The following is a 22,087-nucleotide window of genomic DNA, read 5'->3' as shown; positions in this document are numbered from 1 at the left end:
ACTGCCTTTCACAGTCTGATGTTCAGAGTCTCACCAACTGTCATTTCATACATTTAATTTGTTTCCTTCATTGTTGCATGTGTTAGAATACATAAATCTGGTCATTTACTTTAACTTGGCCAGAAGGCAAAATCCCATCATGTATCTTAAAATTTTATTTAGAAAATAATGCCAGAATAAAATACTAGGTGAAATAATTGGTTTTACCTGCAATACATATACTCTTTTTACTACATGTCATACAAAATGAGATAATTTATAATCACATCCATACAACAACCAGATGACATATGATGACTCTAAAGCTGAGTGGAATGTGTTCTGCTTTAGATGCTGTCTTGATTACCTTCTTATTGTTAGGACAAAATATCTGACACAAGTTAAAGGAGAAAAGGCTTATTAGCTCACAGTTTCAGAGATTTCAGACCATAGTCATCTGCCTCCAAGGCAAGGCAGCATGGCAGAGGGCAACAAGTGAATGGCATGGCAGGCGGGAAGCAGTGAGACTGTTTCCTCTTTATTTCATCCAGGCTGCAAGCCTTTTCTTTAGTGCCACCCACCCCTAGGGCTGGTCTTCTGCCTTCCGTAAGTCTATCACACACCTATCCAGTATCACTCACCCATGCTCCAGTCACCCCCCAAAGTCCCACATATGACCACATGAGGATTGGTGGGGGTCATCTAGATACAAACTGTAACAGATGCATAATCCAATATCACCTTAAAATTTGACCCAGAATTCTAAACAATCTACCCATAAACCATACTCTCCAAAGCCATTGTGGCTTTTATCTGGATTCCTAAAGATAACTACAGTGACAAAACAAAGTGAGTGTGATACTATTTGCTAACTGAATGAATAGCTGTTCTCCAAGTCTCTGACAATGTTTAAAGTGTTTTCTTAAAATCTAATTGCTCTAATGTTAGTTTAAAATAGTTTCATCTTAGTTTGAAATATTTTTAAATATTTCAAATAGTCTCAATTAAAATTTTATGCAATATAATAAAAGTTTTAGGATGCACTGAAGTATAGGTCTTTATGTGTGTAAACTTTCTATCAATAAATATTTCAATAGGATGGGACTTGTTTTGTTTAAAATTTTAAGTAAACTGCATTTTAACAACATTTTTTAGTTTTATAGAAAATTTGCAAAGATAGTAATTTCCACGTACCTTGTACCCAATTTCTGTGTTGTTAACACATATTGACATTAATATAGTACATTTTAAAGTTAATGAACCAAAATAAGCAAATAAAATTAATGACTCAATATTAATACTTTATTATTAACCAGAGTCCATAGTTATTTGAATTCCATTGATATTAGCCTAATGTTTACTTTTGCTGTAAAATTCGATCCATGTTCCCCACATCATCAGTCTTCGTGTGTCCTATCCTCCTCTTAGCTATGACAGTTTCTTAGTATTATGTAGACTCTTTCTATATTTAGATTTATCTAGTTTGTTTAAATATCAGGATTAGACTACGATTATGGATTTTCAGGAAAATTAACAGAAATGAAGGACCATTTTCATCAGATCATAAACAGGCCACATAGTATCAGCATGACATCCTTGTTGATGTTAATTTTTTTTTTCTGAGACAGGATCTCATTATCTAGTCCAGGTTGGCCTTAAACTCACAATGTAGCCCAGGCTGGCCTGGAACTCAAGTTGTTTCTCCTGTCTCAAGCTCCCAAGTGCTGGGATGATAGGCATGTACCACCATGCCTGGCTGATGTTAAAAAACGGAAAATTCTATTTCATCTAATGAGCCTCCGGCAGAGTATTTACATCAACTACATGAAATTCTACATAGGAGATTTGTCTCTTCCGTTTGTTTATACTGCCACTGATGCAAATGCACTGCTGACTCATGGGTATTTATTCTACACTTTGGGTTATAATCCAGCATTTCCTAACTTTGTGTTGCACAAATTGTTCCAGTTTGGCCATTGGGACCTGTTTTAACTGCGGTGATACAGTATCTAAAACTACAGTGAAATCTTCCAATGACCCTTCTATCAAGTGATGATCTTGTTCTATAGGATTAAGTTGGGCACATAGGGAAACACACCTTTCTGATAGCATGTTAAATAATGTTCTGCTTGTCTGAAAAATAATTCATTTCACAGGTAGTAAGTTAAAGACTAGGGAGAAAAGTGCCCACAGTGTGGTAAATATTTTAAGAAACTAATGAAATTTAATAACAAACTGAAAAAATCCAAACCTTTTAAAGCAAATTTATAAATAGCCTCACATGCTTTAGCCAAAATTTCTTCTTCAGGAGAATTGAGCATTAACACCACAGTCGCTGCTTTTTTGCTCTCAATTGTTAGTGGGTCAAACTGAAATGGAAAAAAAGAAGCATTATATTCACATGCAAGCTTTTAAAATCACGTAAAAAATGAACAGGGTCTTAAAATTTAAAGAGGCCATAATCTGGCAGTGTTCTATGCTCAATAAGTGTTCTATGAAGATTTTGTTAAAAAAAAAACTGTTAAGAGAAACAATTACCAGCACAGTAGCCTTGGGATTCTTGGAGTGTGGTAGAAAAAGTGTTTTGGAATCTGACAAATCTAGTTTATTAATTTAACCCCATGGAATTAAGCAAAGTACTCAAGCACCTAGAATGTCAATTTATTTTCTCTACTATTGAAATGACCAATCTATCTCACAGAATCTAGGAGAGAATTAGAGAACATAAATATAAAATATCACACACAGCATAGATGCTCACTAAATAACATCGCATTGTTTTTCTTAGTCAGTACCCAAATCAGTGATTGCCTGTAGAAATTTGATGCTCTGATAGTTTCAATATTCAATACTTACATTCCAGCCACTAATGTTTCTTGGGGAATAGAAGGAATAACATAGGTGAAACAACAAAAGAAACAATAGAAAAGAACATGTAACAAAACACATACTTGGGCAAAATCCCGTACTAGGGAAATGGTAACATAAAGAAAAACTGTAAGACGAAGAAGACCTGTGTGCCGCTGTGAGACCTAGGGAATTTCACAGGTACCTGAAATCAACAATAAAAACTCATACTCCCTAGGCCCTAGGGACTTTGTGTGCTCAAGGGGAAACTCTTAAACTATTTTCTTCCATTTCCAGAAACTTGTAGGAGGAGTTCTGATTATGGTAAAGAGGAAACCTTGATTTTTAATTTTTCTTTCTTTCTTTCTTTCTTTCTTTCTTTCTTTCTCTCTTTCTTTCTTTCTTCTTTCTTTCTTTCTTTCTTTTTCTCTCTCTCTCTCTATCTCTCTCTCTCTCTCTCTCTCTCTCTCTCTCTCTCTCTCTCTCTCCCTCCCTCCCTCCCTCCCTCCCTTCCTGCCTCTCTCTCTGTCTCTCTGTCTCTCTCTCTTTTTCTGGTACTGGACTCATGACTTAGCACTTGCCAGGAAGGCATTCGTGCTGCTATGCTAAATCCCTGGCCCCAGGAAACTTGATTTCCAAGCTTTAGCTGATTCTTTATGTCGACTCTTCCTGTGTTCCAGGATATAAAGAAAACTGATGTTTACTTTTAGGGAAAAGACAAAAAGGTAGCGCTCTCTGAATATGGAAACAATTGTGTGAGGTTGGAAGAAAGAAGAAAGAGGAGGTGGCAGTAAGCAACAACTTGAAAAGATACATTCAGAACAAAGTTCCCCTTGGAGAAGAAATAGGTTGGGCTTTAGGACAGCACTATCTAGCACTCTTAAAAAGCTACTATGTTAAAAAGACACAGTGTGTTAAAAGACACACAAGTGTGTAAAAAGACACTTTGTCTGTGTCTGCCCTGGATCATGTAAGAGTTACTACACAAGTCATGTTTGCTCTTAGGCTTCTGAAACTCTTTTTGGAAAGACATCTCTTCACTAAAAGTCTGTCATATACTGTAAAGTTGGTGTCACTTAAGGGTTTCCAGTGAGATGAACCACAAGGAAAGGTGACTTTCGGTGGAGCCAGGAGCAATGGCTGGCACACTCACTTCAACACATAACAGGAGGGCAGGAGTCTTAGAAACCCACTTCTGGGTTTCCAAGGATTTTAAGGATTTTATTCCAAGATTTAAGGATTAAAATTCCAACAATTTTAAGGAAACACTTCTGAAAGCATCTGGAGCCAGAGCTTGAGAATCCTTTTAATGCAGCTGTCAAAGGGTGGCCCTCACATACCAGGCGACCTGTCTGGGGACATATGTGGCTCACTGAACATGGCATTTTCATCTAAAACATGAAGGAGTCAGATTACAGGACCTCTTCCAGATATAAACTAAGACTCTGTGACCTGCAGAAACATGGCAGAGACGACAAATATTGTGGTGAAGTGGGGCGGATTAATTTGAGTTGGGGCAAAGGGAGATAGTGCTCATAAAGATTGTAGAATTTTAGATACAATTTGAAGAATAAAGTGGACTACGCAAGGTAGGAAGAAGGATATTCAGATGGAGAAAAAACACAGGGAAGGTTTAAAATCAGAGTGAATGTTGTACTTACGGTGGATAAAATACTAGCTCAATTAAATATAAAATACAAGCCAGGAAGCAGAATAAGAGTGAAAATAAAAGATGATACCCTTTATTTTCTTGATTTTTAATGAAGATAATCAGCAAAATTCACAGGAGAAGGATTGTGACTATGTGTTTATATTTGGCAAAGTTATTATTTATGGGTAAGAAGGCAGATGGGCACAAACACAAAATATATCAACCCTACACTCTTCAAACAAATTACTCACATACTTGAGCCAAAATTAAAGAGGAAAAATTCTAAAAGCAACAGTGGTTGATCAACAAATATTCTAAAATGTAAACACAATGAATTTTGATAATATTGTAAGTCATACTACAATTCTCAAGAATTTCCTGAAATAATGATAATAATATAAAAAAGCTGCTGGGCATGGTGGAACATTCCTGCAATCCTAGCACTTGGGGGGCTGAGGCAGGTGGATTGTGGCAAGTTTGAGACCAGCCTGGACTACAAAGTAAGCCACAGCCAGCCTGAACTGCATAGCAAGACCCTGTCTCAAAAAGGAGGAAAAAAAATTATATATATATATATATATATATATATATATATATACTAGCAATTACTCAGAAATAAGAGTCTATTTGTTTTCAACAAAAAATGAGTAGAGGAAACTTACTAAAAAATGAGCATTGCCTAGTTATGTTTCATTTTACTGTTAATAGAAAAATGCAAGTTAAAGTATGTATATTTAAAAATAGACAACAGAAGAATAATAGAAGTTTCAAATACCAAAAGAAAGGTAAGCAAAGGAAAATTGCTCAATTTAGAAGATACAGAAGAAGCGCAACATGAAATATAGCACAGAAAAACTAAAACTTAAAATGGTAGAATAAAATCAAATATCAATACTTTAACAAGAAAATGGTAAATAAGACTGTCATATTAGATTAAAAAGAAAAATCTACTGTTTTTTGTGTTGTTAGAATTTTTTTCACTTGATCTTCCAGGATATTAATTCAGATCTCTCTAATAAACAGAGTATGCCTGACAATTTCATAAAACTCCTTTCCCAAACCTCCATATTTCTACAAAGCATAACAACTATTCTGATTTTTAAAATTATTAGTTAATTCTTCCTGCTCTTGGACATCATATAAATGGAATCATACAAGTACACTGTTTTATATCCTCACTTTCTAAACTTAGTGCAATGCCTCTGAGATTCATTTGTATTTTTTACCTCAGTAACTAAGTCATATTTTTATAGTTTTATATTATATGGCAGTTTGGATTCTCTTTTTCCTCAACTGGAAGCAATCATGAATAAAACTACAATGAATGTGTGTGTGTGTGTGTGTGTCGTATGTGTGCGTGCATCTGCATGTATGTGTGTACATGTGTATGTGTGTATTCGTTTCTCTTGGCTATGTACCTTGGAATGGCACACAAATATTGCATAACAGCTTTCCAACATGGTTTTAGAAACTTACATTCCCACTAGCTATGAAGGAGAGTTCCAGTAGCTCTATATCCTTGAGACACTTATTTTCAGTGTTTTGAAGTTCACTTGCTCTTCAGAAATGCCCCGCTGCTACCCACTATGATTGTATCCTAGATAGAAGCAGAAGTGTTCTCAGCTCTAATTCTGACTCAATACCATTCACACATTGCTGTAGCTTTCTGACTTCTGCCATTACTCTTGATATTGCACAAATTTGTTTTGTGCCTACTTCACATATGGGTTTCCTTTAGCATCAACAGTATTCAGGCTCTGATGACTTTTTGGCAGCCAACCAGCCAAAGGTGAAAGATATAGCTTGACTGGTCAGCTACTCCCCTCACACCACTGTTCTTTAATTTCATTTGGATCCACAATGCATTCTCATTTCTTCACCTTACATTTTATTGCACTTATATTTCATGATCTATTATTTTAATAACACTCTTGCTAAACCTGCAATCTGCTTGTCTTTTGTCTTTTTAACAAATTTTGGTCTTACAAAATTCAAGCCAGGAAAGAACTAGTATTTGCTTTCTTTGTATTTGCACTCAGGCATCCAACCACCCTAGAGAAGGTCAAACTCTAGAGGAAATTAGTATCACCATGAATTCATGATCAATAATTTCAGCTGTGCCTTACCGTAAATAATGAAATGGAAAGTTTCAAATATTATTTAGAGTGTATGGATAAATAAGTGCATGCATTTCTCAAAACTCTACAATACTTCATAATTCTCCTGTATATCTGATTTCCCTTTCTCCTCAAAAGTTAAGGAATTTCAAACCTTTATAATAGTCGTATGAACATTCATACTCCTCCTGCTTCCCTTTTCTCCCCTCTACATAGTAAAACTTGAAGAACAAAATGAAGTTATCAGATGTAAACTCCAACAACTTTCAAATTACAAACTCAAATCTACCCATATTTTCAAAATTTCTTCCAATATGTTAAAATGTTTTTCCTAGCATCTAAAGCCAATCCCCAGTGTATGTGCACTTTGGATTTTTAACATACTTATTTTAACTCACTCATTTGTTTGATATTCATTTGTTTAGTTGCTCCTAGGGGCCAAACATGAAAACTAGCATCATACAAATTAATAGAACACACTCTAAGTTTATGCTACTAATTGTAATCTCTCCCTCCCTCTCTCTCTCTCTCAAGTAGTCAGTGTTTATCAACTGTATTCTTTCCATTACTTCTCTCAACTTCATGGTATGAAAGGCCAGTTTAGATTTGATATCATGCACTTATTTTAAGAGTAAGTTTGATGAGTTTTGAGAAACATGTATATATATTGGCAACTTTTGTTGAACCAAAATATTCTCTCCTGCCTATTTGTGATTGGTTCCCCTTTCCAAGTCTCATGCCATGAAACCAATAATCTGGGGGTTTTTTGGTTACAGATTAGTTTTGCCTTAGAGTGAAATGTTAATTAATTAATTTGTGTATGTCATCTTTCATTTGGAAGACTGTTTCTGAGATTTAACTGTGTTGCTCCGTGTATATGGCATTTGCTCCTTTCTACTGTTGAGCAGTATCCCATTGTGTGACCATATCACATTTTGTTTATTTGAGAGATCTGTGAGTTGTTTCTGATTGGCAACATTATGAAAAGCTACAAGGCTCGTCTTTATATAAATTTTCTTATAGACAATTGTTTTCATTTCATATGAGTAAATATCTACATATAGAATTTCTGGCTTGTCTGCCAACTATATGTTTAACTTTAGAAGAAAATACCACTTTTCCCAAAGTAGTTTTACCATTTTGCATTTCTATCTTCTATTTATCTCTATCAAGTATCATATATATTTTCATTTATTTAAGTCTTTCTTAATTTGTCTTATAGTTTTAAGAACATATATTACATTTATGAAGAATGTGTATTTCACTTTTACTGTAATGTCATAGATTTTTTTCTTCAGGTATTTTAAATTTATCATATTAGGTGAGTAACACTGAGGATAGCTTTCATCTTAAAAATGAAATCTTATCATTATGATATGTCCATCTTGTTCTCTGGTCATTTTCTTTGCCCCATAATTATACGTTCTGTCTAATATTAAGAGAGAACCCTAGCTTTCTTAGTGTTTATATGATATATATCTTCTTCTGGTTTTACTTTTAATCTATGTGTATCTTTATATTTAAATTTCCTGAGTCCTGCTTTTATATTCCCTTTGATAACCTCTCATTTTTACTGCAATGTTAGATCATTTATATTTAGTGCTGTTACTGGTGTGGTTGGGTCTGAATCACCCATCTTGCTACTTGTTTTTACTTCATCTCCTTTGCTCCCGGTTCCTTTTTCCTGTTTTCTTCTGGATAATTTAATTTTTTCCTTTTAGTATCTTATTTTATCACTTCTACTGGCTTAGTGACTATTCTCCTAGTTATGGGTGACATTTTTCTTTTTGCATACCTAATAATAATTTCTGATTGGATATTTAATATTATGAAAACTGTTTAGTGGAGAGTATGGATTTTTTTATACAGGAGAATCTTAAAGCAAGTTGAATTTTGTTCTAGCAGGCAGTTACTTTATTTACGGATCAGTGTGATCTATTTTTAAGGTATTTTTAAAAGTGTTATTAGATCAGATCTAGGAAAGACTTTACTATAGGGCCAGTTTAGTCATACTATTCTTAGGTATGACCTTGAGACTCTGTCCCATAATGCCCTACACATTTTTTAAAATTTTATTTAAAAGGAAAAAGAGAAAAAATAAAACAAAACAAAGCGATGTAAGGGTACAAGTAATACAGAACTACAAAAAAAAAAAGTAAGAAATCACCAGTTAATAGATTACACATTATCATCTTAGAGATAGTTGCTCAAGTCACAGTATCAGAGCATACAAAATGGACATTCAGACAGTGAGACTGTAAACAGTTGTGTTCAATGATCCAACCAAAACCATTAATATGATCATCTATTTAACACCCCTAAACACACTTGCAGTTGTATCCTTTAGAGCACTTTTTTTCCCTCTCTTTTTTACAACAAAATTTACACATTTTGGGTTTTATTACTCCTTAGTTCTTACTACTTTTTTTTGGAAGAGAATAAAGTCAAATATGGCAAAACAAAGCTGTCAGTCAAAACCAAGGATAGACATAGCATACAATATAAAAACAGAGTACAAGGTTATCAACAATGGTTACCATAATGCCTCTTGCTTCCTTAAAAAGAATTGTCTATCTCATTAGGTATTATAAAGTTGAACAAAACAGTAGAGAACAAGACCAATAAAACCTAAACTTTGTAAACATTACAGGACTTCCAAAGGAGATAATAGTCAAACCAGAATGGGCATCTTAGTGAATCTTACTGCCTTCAAAGTAGTTGCCTATACCCTCAAACTTGATATTATCATACAGAATGGAAACGTGTTTAATCAGTCAAAACAAGATAGTGGGAGTATTACAGGGCTCCAAATCAAGTTAATAGGAAATCAAAAAAGTTACTATAATAACTGCTAATTTTTTTATTTTTCCCCTTAACTAAAAAATCATAAAAAATAATTAAATAATTTTTTAATGAATAAGGGAGAGATTGAGATAAAAGAGGACATAACAACATAACAATACAGGTCAAAGCATGACTGTTTCAGCAACCTAGTGCTTCACCACCAAATAACCCGACGTAATAGTAGCTACCATAGTGTGTCTTTTTCCTCGAAATATTTGAATATAACTTCATACACTATAGCTTCAAATATTTCCATATCAAGCAGCCCAGAATAAAGCCATTCCAATTAATAAGTGAAAATTTTATAAGGCTTCAAGGCCACATAATGGGGAATCATGATTACCACTTTTATATATCAAATATACTTTTATATATTTGAATCATTACTTACATCAGGGAAACTACTCGGTATTCACACATGCGAGATTGATTTATTTCACTTATGAGTATGGTCTCAAGCTGTGCCCATTTATTGATAAATATCTCAATGTGATCCTTCTTTATAGCTGAGTAATACTCCATTGTATAGAAATGCCACAACTTTTTATCCATTCCTCAGTTGTTGGACACTTGGGTTGTTTCCAAGATCTGGCAATTACAAATTGTGCTGCTATAAACATAGGTGCACATATATTACTGTGGTATGATGCTTTCAGTTCTTCTGGGAATATGCCTACAAGTGGAATAGCTGGAACAAATGGGACTTCCAATCCCAGCTTTTTGAGAAATCTCCAGACTGACCTCCACAAATGTTGTATCAGTCTACCTTCCCACCAACAGTGCAGGAGAGTTCCTTTTTCCCCACAGCCTCTCCAGCATTTGTTGTTGTTGGTTTTCTTGATCCTGACCATTCTTTCAGGAGTGAGATGGAATCTCAGTGTGGTTTTAATTTGCATTTCTCTAATGACCAATGATGATGAACATTTTTTCATGTATTTATTTGCCATTTGTATTTCTTCATCTGAGAAGTGCGTATTCATCTCAGATGCCCATTTTTGGATTGGATCTTTGAATTTTGGGGGTCTGAGTTTTTTTAATTCTTTATATGTTTTAGACAAAAGTCTCTTGTCTGAGGGGGGAGTTCTCTAAGATCTTTTCCCAGTTTGTGGGTTTTCTTTTCACTATGCTGGAGATTCCTTTTGACATGCAGAAACTTTTTAATAAGAGGTGGTCCCAGTTACTGATGCTGGGAAGTATTTCCCGTGCGGTTTGAGTCCTGTTCATGAATTCTCTACCTACCCCTATGTCTTCAAGGTTTCTACCCAATTTGTCTTCCAATAGATTTAGTGTTTCTGTTTTAATATTCAGATCTTTGATCCATTTAGATTTTAATTTAGTACATGATGATAGGCATGGGTCTAGCTTTAGTTTTCAGCAAATGGAGAGCCAGTATTTCCAGCACCATTTATTAAAGTGACTGTCATTCTTCCAGTGAACCTGCTTGGCTCCTTTATCAAAGATAAAGTGGTTGAGTGTGTTTGTAGTTGTGGTTGTATCTTCTAATCTATTCCATTGATCTTTGGCTCTGTTTTGATTCCAATACCATGTTGATTTTACTACTGTTGCTTTGTAGTATAACGTCAAGTCAGGGACTGTGATGCCTCCTGCCTTGCCTTTGCTGCTTAGAATTGCCTTTGCTATTCTAGGTCTCTTCTGGTTCCAGATAAATTTTAGGAGTGATTTCTCTAGATCTATAAGGTATGTTGATGGTATTTTTATTGGGATTGCATTGAATCTGTATAACAGTTTTGGGAGAATGGCCATTTTCACAATGTTTGTTCTTCCTATCCATGAGCAAGGGATGTCTTTCCATTTTCTGAGATCATCTTCAATTTCTTTTTTCAGTGTATTATAATTTTCCCTGTATAGGTCTTTCACTTCTTTCATAAGAGTAATTCCTAAATATTTCATTTTTTTGCTTGCTAGTATGAAGAGTGTGGTTTCTCTTATTTCCCTCTCTGTGATTTTGTTGTTAGTGTATAGGAATGCTATTGATTTCTGAGTATTGATTTTGTATCCAGCTACATTACTGAATTTATTTATTATATCTAAGAGTCTTTTAATGGAGTTTAGGCGGTCTTTTATGTAGAGTATCATGTCATCTGCAAACGATGATAATTTATCTTCTTCTTTTCTTATCTTTACCCCTTTTATTTCTCTCTCTTATCTAATTGCCCTGGCTAGTACTTCCAGTACTGTATTAAATAGGAGTGGTGATAAAGGACATCCTTGTCTTGTGCCTGATTTTAAAGTAAAGGCTTTCAATTTTTGGCCATTTAGTATGATTCTGGCTGTTGGTTTGTCATAAATGGCCTTTATTACATTGAGGTAAAGACCATCTATTCCAATTTTCTGTAAAGTTCTTATCATGAATGAATGTTGGACCTTATCGAAGGCTTTTTCTGCATCTATAGAAATGATCATGTGATTCTTATTTTTGGCTTTATTGATATGGTGGATTACATCTATTGATTTACGTATGTTGAAACATCCCTGCATTCCTAGGATGAATCCCACTTGGTCATGATATATAATCTTCTTGATGATTTGCTGCATCCTATTTGCCAATATTTTATTGAGGATTTTTGCATCTGTGTTCATTAGGGAGATCTGTCTATAGTTCTCTTTTTTAGTTGGGTCTTTCTCAGGTTTTTGTACTAGAGTAATATTTGCTTCCAGGAATGACTTAGGAAGGATTGCTTCCCTTTCAATTTCATTGAACAGTTTGAGGAGTGTCGACATTAGGTCTTCTTTGTATTTCTTGTAGAATTCTGCAGTGAATCAGTCTGGGCCTGGGCTCTTCTTGATGGGTAAGGACTTAATTACATTTTCAATTTCATTAATAGAGATTGGGTTATTTGGCAGTTTTACATCCTCTTGATCTAGCTTTGGTACTTCATATGTTTCTAAGAATCTGCCTATTTCCTCTGTGTTATCAAACCTTTGAGAGTAGAGGTTTTTGAAATAGGTGTTGATGATCTTCTGTATTTCTGTAGAGTCTGTAGTGACTTCACCTTTTTCATTTCTTATTGCATGAATTTAAGCTTTTTCTTCCTTTTTTTAAAATAAGGTTGGCTACGGGCTTATCAATTTTATTTATTCTTTCAAAGAACCTACTCTTTGATTCATTGATTCTTTGGATTGTTTTCTTAGTCTCTAGTGCATTGATTTCTGCTCTGATTTTTATAATTTCCTCTCTTCTTTTGGCTTTGGGCTTGACTTGCTCTTCTTTTTCTAGCTGTTTGAGGTGTAGCATCAGGTTATTTATTTGTATTCGTTCTGTTTTCCTGATGTGGGAACTCAGTGCAATAAATTTTCCTCTGAGGACAGCTTTCATTGCATCCCACAGATTCCGGTAAGTTGTATCTGCATTTTCATTTTCTTGTAGGTATTGTTTAATTTCTTCTTTAATTTCTTCTGTGACCCACTGACTACTTGAGTGTATTATTCAGTTTCCATGTGTTTGTGGGATTTTTAGCAACATCTTTTATCATTAATTTCTAATTTCATAGCGCTATGATCCGATACCATGCAAGGGATGATTTCAACTCTTTTGCATTTGTTTAAGTATGTTCTGTGAGCTAATATATGGTCTATTTTAGAGAATGACCCATGTACTGCTGAGAAGAATGTATATTCTGATGTTGTTGGGTGGAACATTCTGTATATGTCCATCAAGTCTATTTGTTTGCAGGTGTGATTCAGTTCTGTTATTTCTTTGCTCATTTTCTGTCTGCTTGATCTGTTCCTTGGTGTCAATGGCTTAGTAAGGTCTCCTGTTACAATTGTGTTACTGATAATTTGAGTTTTCATTTCTGTTAATAGTTGTTTTATATAACTGGGTGCTCTGGAGTTTGGTGCATATATATTTAAGATAGTTATCTCTTCCTCTTGTAGTTTTCCCCTAACGAATATGTAGTGACCTTCTTTGTCCTTTATGGTCATTGTTGGTTTAAAGTTCACGTTGTCTGCTAATAGAATGGCTACTCCTGCTTTTTTTTTTTTTTTTTTTTTATTCCTGCTGCATGATGAATTGTTTTCCATCCTTTGACTTTCAGTCTGTGAGTATCCTTCTGGGTTAGATGGGTTTCCTGTAAATAGCATATGGTTGGATTTTGTTTCTTGATCCATTCTGCTAGTCTGTTTCTTTTGATTGGTGCATTGAGACCATTTACATTAATGGTTATAACTGTTATATACTGGTTTACTGTTGACATGTTATCTCTCTGCTGTTGCATCTTTATCTTTCTGTTCTGTTTAATTATCTGCTTTGCTAAGTGGTTTTTTCCTTTGTGTATCTAAACTGTCTCTCAATATTTTTTGCAGGGTTGGCTTGGTGTTCATGGAGTTCTTCAGCTGTTCTTTGTCATGGAATTATCATATTTCACCATCAATTTTGAATGATAGTTTTGCAGAGTACATCAGTCTAGGTTGGAAATCATTTTGCTTTAGGATCTGGAATACTTCACTCCATGCTCTTCTTGACTTTATTGTTTGTGCTGAGAAGTCTGCTGTGATTCTGATAGGTTTTCCTTTACAAGTTATCTGTCTTTTCTCTCTGACAGCTTTTAATAATCTATTCTTGTGTTGGATTTCTGGGATGGTGATTATTATATGTCTGGGCATAGTTTTATTTTGGTTATGACTATTTGGAGTTCTATGGGCTTTACTGAACCTGATGTCGGGTTCTGATCTCATGCTTGGGAAATTTTCAGCTATTACTTCTCTAAATATCCTCTTGACATCCTTTATGTTGTCCCCTTCTTTTTCATTAATCCCTATCAATCTTATGTTATTTTTCTTTGCATCATCTTGCAGTTGTTGAATTGTTATTTCCTGATTCCTTGTTATTTTTAAAAGATCTTTCCTTTCCTGTTCACTAGTTGCAATCCTGTCTTCAAGGTCTGAAATTCTATCTTCACTTTCATTGAGGCGGTTTTTACAGCTTTCAGTGGAGTTTTTTATTTCCTGTATATCTCTGTGCATCTGCATTATGTATTCTGTTTGTTTCTTATATTGATCATCTAGGGATTCTATCTTTTTGTTTAGTTCCTCCAATTTTTTAACTGCGTTTTCTTTAGATATATTCAGAATCTCTTTCCTTTCTTTTATCATTTCTTTTTTTTACCTGGGAGATTATTTCAAGTTTGAATTCCTTTAAAGCTTCCTGGAGTTGCTTGTTCATTTCAGTAGCTATTATGTCTGATATTTGAGGTGAATGGCATATATTTTCTTCTATATACATCGCTCCTATGGTTTCTTGAGATGGGCTGGTGCTTTGAGGTTGTAATTTGGTCTTTGGTTTTGTCATTTTCCTATATTTCTGTGTTTCAAGTGTTATTTGAAAGCTTCCTCAGGGTCTGTTGGAAATCTACTTCTATGTTTGTAGCTCCTGGGACTCTGGCACCCAGTTTCCTCAAGCCACTGGGCCTCTAGAACCAGTGGCCCTCTTCTGCCTGTTTAGAACTCCGTAGTTCCAGATAAGTTGGGCTCGAGGGATACTGTGCACCAGCCTGCTTGCTGGAAGCTCCACAGTTCTCCAATGCAGCCAGAATGGGGAGGCGGATGTAGATGCCTCAGACCCACTTAGCCACTCCACTGCACCCGGAAGCCTGGAGGGTCCTGAACAGTCTGGGCTTGGGGCAGAGTGCACTAGGCACTTCCGCAGGCCATGGGGCCTGTGGAACTGGTGTTGCTCGCCTGCTTGCTGAGATACGCACAGTCCTCCAGACACACGGTAAGGCGGATGCAGGCACCCCAGATCCGCCCAGCCCTTCCTCTGCACCCAGAAGATGCAGGAGTCCCAAATAGGCTGGGCTCCGGGGATAATGTGCGCCCGTCTGCTTGCTGGAAACTCCACAGTTCTCCGAGCCACCCTACACATTTCAATAAAGCACTCCACTCATTCTGACCAAAATTATAGTGCTTCTCAGACCTTTGTGAGCTCTAAAAATTACTTAGCTTTCTGCTTCCTGATGATTGTTCATGCATGTTCTTTGTTATGCGTACTTTCACTCTGCTCTGCTTAGAATGTAAAGAACCAAGAGGACCACTCACCAGGCTCCCAGTGCTGCTTCTTTACATCGTTCTCTCCTTTTCCTACTCTGTGCTCCAAACTGCAACCACCTTAGTCCCCTGCTCAACAGGTTGCTCTAAGCTATCTTATTTTAAAATAAAAATGAATCGTACTCGATATTATCCTCAGCATACCACACTGTCTTTCCTCACAAGGTTAAAAGCCTTGTGAAGTATTTACTTTTCTCAGTTGTGTTACTCTCACTCCTGTGTGTACACATCCAAACTTTCACTCTCATCAGCTCACCAGAACAGCCATCAGTGACCACCATGCCGCCTGCTGCTTCTGAATGGCTATTTCACTTCTAAAGAATTAAAATAATAAGATAATTCATAAAGTTTTAGGAGTTAAACGCCTCCAGTTTTCTGGATTATTATTTTTTGCTGTTATTTCTAATAGTTTGGACGTTGGAAACCCTGATTACTTCCTATTGTATCACAGCGGTAGTCTTCCAAACTTCTCTGTAACAGCACTTAGCACACTGCATTGTTCCTCAAGTTTGCATGAACACACTATATGTTGTGTGACATTATTGTCTTGGGCCAAAACTTCTTGAAACATCACTCAGCTCCTCACCTTCTCAGCAAATCCTGTCAGCTCCACGTTGACCCTCACTGACTATGTCTCACTTTCTGTACAGTTACCCCGAGTCCTAGCCGTCAGTCCATCCTACAGGGTTATGGTCCTCCACTTTTCACCCTCTTTCAAGATGTAGCTAGAATGACCTTGCTTATTGTTTGAAATATTCAGCACAGATTTTCCTTCCATTTTAGAACTTTCAGTTTCCAATGTTTCCACCCCCTCTTCCATTTTTATTTTTTAATTTTTGAGAAGGGTTCTTGCTATGTTGCCTCAAAATCCAGACTCAAGTGGTACCCTTGCTTCAGCCTTCTGAGAAGCTGGTGCTAGAGGCATGTGCCACTGAGCCCGGCCAGAAACAAAATTTCAACATTTTAAAGCACATTTTATATTCTTGTGACTAACTCTTCCAGAATTAAACATAGCTATGTTGTGTTTGCCACTGCATGATCGCAATTCGCAAAGGAGTACAGTATGTGAAAATACACTTTAAAACTACAGTAAATATCACTTAATCTCTCCTAATGATTTAGAAAATGTTCCAGCATTTCACCATATCTCCCAGTTATCATTGAGAAGAAAAGCAACATGGGGTATGAGAAACACACAAGGAAGTTCAAGACCATGAAAGTTACAATCTAAAGAGCCTTCAAAAGAGGAAACATACCAGTCTTGGCACAGAGTGAAGTCACTTGGCATGACGTTTGTTTTTCCTACAATGCCTACAGCATTATAGTAATTTTTATGTAAAAAGGTGCTGAGAATAAAATGATAGCTATAATAGAATGCCAGATGACTAAATAAGTAATACTGCGCTGTAATTGCATATTCCATCTGCTTTCCCATGAGGAAGTCACAGCTACCAACAAGCTTGTTGTGAAATTATAATTTCATGCTCTGTACAAAATAAACGATGAACCAAAAGTATTTACTAAAGAAATGAATGAAAGGAGAAGCATTTTTGGCTAAACTTTGCATGTTAAGCTAAATCATTTTGAGAGGCCAGAGATTCATAGAGATATTTTTATTTATTTTGGTTAAGGAAACAAGACTGTAGAATAGTGCTGTCTCACAGAACTTCAGTGATGGAAATGTTCTGATTCTGAGCTAAACAAAACGGCATTCCCAAGCTCTTGAAATCTTAAAATGTAACAAATACAACTGAAGAGTTGAATTTTTAATCGTTTTTAATTAATTTTTGTCATTCTAAATTTAAATAATCACATGATTCATGGCTGCTCTGTTCATCAGCCATCAAGTCTAAGAGAACAGAAAGTAACAAAGTTCAGCTTAGTGGAAACAGACCAGGAAAATTAATGTTATGGTGGCAACATGCACAAATAAATGCTCTGTTGCTACCTGTTGGAATACGTTTACCATATCAGTGGTCTTAAAACCACTGATACCCATTTGCACTGAGTACCCATTTGCACTGAGTACCCATTTGCACAGGAAAGAGAGTTAAACAGCAGGAAATAGATTACTTAGACATCAGTAAAACTCTGCTAACATGTCTAAGCTAAAATAGGTTTTAGTTTACAACTTGAATAAGAGTGGCAAACTTACAACCAAGTGACCAAACTGATGATGATTCATGTAGTTTTATATGTGTATATTATTTATGAATCAATAGTTTTTATCTGTAGTGAGAGAGAACAATAGGAATAAATTGCCCTTATTTATCAAAAAAATAATAACTGACAGTACTATCAGTCTATGACAGATGATTAAAGGTTAAGTTCCTGAGATTGACAGAGGAGGTCCGGGAGAAATGTGCCTCAGGAGACATCTGACTCTTGCAAGGAAATGGATTTGGGCCCAGGAGAGGGAGCACGTTCTTCCACTTTCTGTTGCTCTGATTCAGTAGTTGTCATACCTCACTCATGTGCATTTGTCTCCGGAGACAAAGTGCTGATTCATTAACAAAAATATTCTGTTAACTGGATACTTAATCACTGAGATTCCAGGGTCAGGCCACAGCCTCTTGAGCATTTAGGTATTGTGAATTTATTCACTGAAGCTCAATCCCCTCAGAAATATGAATACAATTTCCATGTTTGCAAAATTCAAAGGCCTGACCCTGAACCATGGTGACCACACAGCAGGCCTATGACACTAACAGCCAACTAGCTGGTCTCACACAGCTGATATCCCCGCTTCGTTGTACAGTTCATACAAACTGGCTCAGTTCTGCAGAATGATCAACCGTACCCTCGACTATATCCTTAATTTCAGCAACATTTGCTGAGTTCTCACCTAGTGCTACATACTGTTCTAAGCATCTCATTCTTATCTAACCTGACTTTACCACTGTGAAACAGGTTATCATTCCATCTTCCATCTGTGTACTGATGTACACAGAATTTAGCAAAGTGTTCCAAGATTGTAGACCCACATAAGTAGATAGTGGAATAAAGATTAGAATTCAAGCATTATAATTTCTCAGCCTGTATTCTTAATCATTGAGTCTCTTGCCTTAGACTAAATAGTAATGCCTAACAGAGTAATTTCTGTTAGGAATTTTTTTATGCAATAATTTTCCAAGAAATTTACTTCTTATTAAAGCATCACAACTTGTTTAGCTGGACATGGAGATGTTTTAGGAAGGCAACAGGTTGTACTGGTCATTAAAGCCACATCTTTTCTATACTTAGCACCTCCTAAGCTAGCACCTCTTTCATGAGAAGAGTAAACTATAAATATATTATGACATATTTGATAATAAGAAAGGCAAAGAGAGCATTATGTTTCAATCATGTCACCAAACACTCCTGCTGTCTCTAGTACCCAATTTAATCCATATACAAAAGTTCATAAAAGTTAAAATCATTGAAAACAAGGTCTCTAGAAAATAGATGGTGAGCAAATTATCATACACTGATGGAGAAAAGTTGATTATTGTAAGCTGTTGTGCATCTCTTATTTAAATTTGGTTTTCATTTATAATTTGTAGAACAAACCTCTTACAGATTAAAGGAGTAGACCCTGAAATAAGTTCCAAGTTAGGATACTGTAAATTCCAATATACTGTTTTGATATATTAGAATTTATAAATTAGAAAAAGGGGTCCAATATTTTAATACTATTCTATCAGTTTTATTGATAGAAAGTCAGAGTAAGAAAGAATGGGAGACCCTTGGGAAAGGCGATAAATACTTAGGGGTCACTAACAATTGTTATGTGTGTCTTTGGCTCCCACCATGCAGTGTGACCTGAGGAAGTAGGATCCATTTTGTTAATCCTAAAATTGCCTTTCTTAAGACTTCAGTTGAGTTCCCAAAGATTGAAATACAGAGAACAGTACCAGCAGGATGCCATAACATTATAGAGAATTTATTAGACAAATTTACCTGTTGTTTCTTAGTCCCTTAATTCTAAATGTAAACAGAATGTTTGTTGCCAAGTACTGTGCTCATGAGTTCACTTTTTGCTCAGAAGATACTGACAATGCCATTTGGTAGGGAAAAAATAGGGTGATATAAACCTAGGATGCATTGAACAAATAAAAAGATCTGCCACGTTTTCAAAGTATAACCAAAAGAAATTATTACAATGATGAAAATACATCATAAAACCACAATGACTACCTCTGAGAGGTCTTGGAACTTGGTGAAACAGACCCTTCCATAGCCTCTAACTGTATAGAAATATCATGCATATGTAGTTGTGCAGGGAATGAGTAGGAGGGAGGGGAGGGAAGAATAGAGAGACAGAGAGAGAGAGAGAGAGAGAGAGAGAGAGAGAGAGAGGAAGACAGCAGAGTTCAGGGAATTCCATGACAATAGATTTTATTTACTAAATGCTACCTATGTGGTAGGCAATAGGAATTTCAAACAGCTGGGCGTGGTGGCACATGCCTGTAATCCCAGCACTTGGGAGGATGAGACAGGAGGATCCCTGCTAGTCTGTGACTAGCTTGGGCTAAAAGTGAGTCCAAGGCCAGCCGAACTGCATAGTGAGACCCTGTCTCAAAAAGACAAATAAATAAAGACTTGAAGTAATTTATTTCAGCTTCCTCAGACAATAATCCAGATGAGTTGGAGAGTACAATTCCCATCTAAGAAATAAAGAAAAACTGAATTAACTTAGCCAAATTTGGCAAGCTGGAGAAAACAACACGTTTCATGAGAGGCTGAGCTCTTAACCACAATGCTCTATTTTGCAGAGGAAATATCTGCACCAGCCCAAGTTTGCTATAAACTTCATGATTATGTGAGTCTGCACACTATCGCATTTCTTTTCTATTCATATTTTATCTGAAGGAAGTCCATTTTGAAATAAGCTTCTAAACTGAAAATTGTTAAGGGCAACTTCCTTTTTATTATAATCTTTCTTTTTGATTAAAAAGCACACATAACATGAGGCTTTTTAAAGAAAGAAAGGTTTTCTACAGTGGAGAATCCATGACTTAGAATTTGGAATAGAAAAACCTGGTGATTCTGGACTACCGTTTTGATAGAACTAGAAAACACTTGTGTTCAATTGATCACCAGGCAGTCTCATACAAATCTAAGGATGTAGCTCAACTTCTCCTTATTTTTGAAAATTCAGTTGGATAATTCATATTAAATAGGAACAGGCAAACACAAATGTGAAATATTTGACAGAACAAACCAAAATTATTTATTCATTAAGTAGGCTATAAACATGCCATCCACATACCAGAAAGCTAATAATTACGCTCTAATTGTGCTAATTATATAATGACAATATTGTAAATGTTTGTTTATATAATTTTAGATTTCTCTGAGTAATCTTATCATTAGTCAGACTTTGGACTTCTGCCACCATGTATTTATGTATATACCGGTGCGTGCCAAACAACTCAAACAATTTATTTTTTAAATTGGTGGTTAAAATGCTACTAGTATTCAAATCAGAAACCTACCACATCCTTAGGAGGAGGTTCTGCTTCCTTCTTTATCTTTTTACCCATCCTGGAAAAAGATGTAAAATGGTTAAAGTGACATTTTTGCCTTTCTAGATATGTACAAGTCACTTATCTACTTAAATTCTTGAGAGGTTTTCTCTTTTACATTGTCTTTGTTAAAAGAATATGCAATACATGTAAAACTTATTGTACATGTACAAACCTGCCACCAACACCCTGATTTTATTTACATGACAGGAAATAGTTTACCATTCTTACAGCTCATTTACAATGGACTTGAGAATCTAAATCCAAGATACTTGTGGGATCTGCAAGAACGTTGGTGCCACAAAGTACGAATTGTCTCTATTAATAACAAAGCAGTTGAGAAGAAATGTATTCTGAGAAAATTGGAGTTACTCTTTGTTCTTTGTAAGATCTTTTTATATCTACCTTCTGCCCATACCTGTAGAAAAAAGGAACAGTATATATACATACTGACACACCCCAGAGGAACAACTTGATTGGATATGGACAATGCCCCAAGATGTTGGTGACTGTTCGAATAACTCAGCTTCTGCTGGTTTTCTTCAGGGAGAGTTGTGGGATTATGTTTGTCATTATAACTATCTCAAATAGCATAATATAGCCTCAAATTACCATGGTCTCAAGAGATAAATCTTAAGAAGTAGAAAATCTTTGGAGGGGATCTATAATGTAAGTATAATAGTTGAAATTGCTTGTCAAAGACCATAAGCAACTTCCCCGCATTATAAATAGTTAGCAGAATTATTACAAATACTAAAAAGCCTCATGTGCATAGAAATTCATGGGGACCTCCGAAAGACAGAGGTCACTAACATCAGGTAACATAAAGGATCTCGAGGAACTAAGCAAACTTATTCTGTGAGGTACTATTTTATTCTATATTCAATATGTTAAAATGTATCCACATCTGCTATTGGATGTCATTTTTATCATAAAAAATTGCATTTGAAACTACTCAGTAATTAGCACATGGAAATTCTTGTCAAATAGAAAACTGTTTTCAGATGAAATGAAACCTTAATAAAACCATTTAACATTAACTTTTAAATTTTCTTTTCATATGTATTAGAGCCATC

General features: G+C 35.6%; 1 protein-coding gene across 3 annotated transcripts in view; it reads right to left on the bottom strand.

Annotated features, from left to right (window-relative positions):
- Armc3 (armadillo repeat containing 3) overlaps window positions 1-22,087 on the bottom strand; it is a 121,476-nt gene that overhangs the window by 97,837 nt on the left and 1,552 nt on the right. For 2 of the 3 annotated variants that reach the window (XM_023562445.2, XM_003463875.5), the window contains exons 2-3: window positions 20,982-21,030; window positions 2,231-2,348 (exon numbers count right to left, since the gene is read on the bottom strand). In XM_023562445.2, coding sequence (XP_023418213.1) covers window positions 2,231-2,348; window positions 20,982-21,029 — 166 coding nt within the window. In that variant the 5' untranslated portion in view covers window position 21,030. The remainder of the gene's footprint in view (window positions 1-2,230; window positions 2,349-20,981; window positions 21,031-22,087) is intronic. The other variant, XM_063237932.1, reaches the window with a different exon arrangement.

The sequence above is a fragment of the Cavia porcellus genome, unplaced genomic scaffold, assembly GCF_034190915.1.
Source record: "Cavia porcellus strain 051 isolate PalLab524CR breed Dunkin Hartley unplaced genomic scaffold, mCavPor4.1 scaffold_27, whole genome shotgun sequence".
Taxonomy (NCBI): Eukaryota; Metazoa; Chordata; class Mammalia; order Rodentia; family Caviidae; genus Cavia; species Cavia porcellus.
The sequence above is the reverse complement of the archived record's forward strand: the minus strand, read 5'-3'. Positions and strand labels throughout refer to the sequence as shown.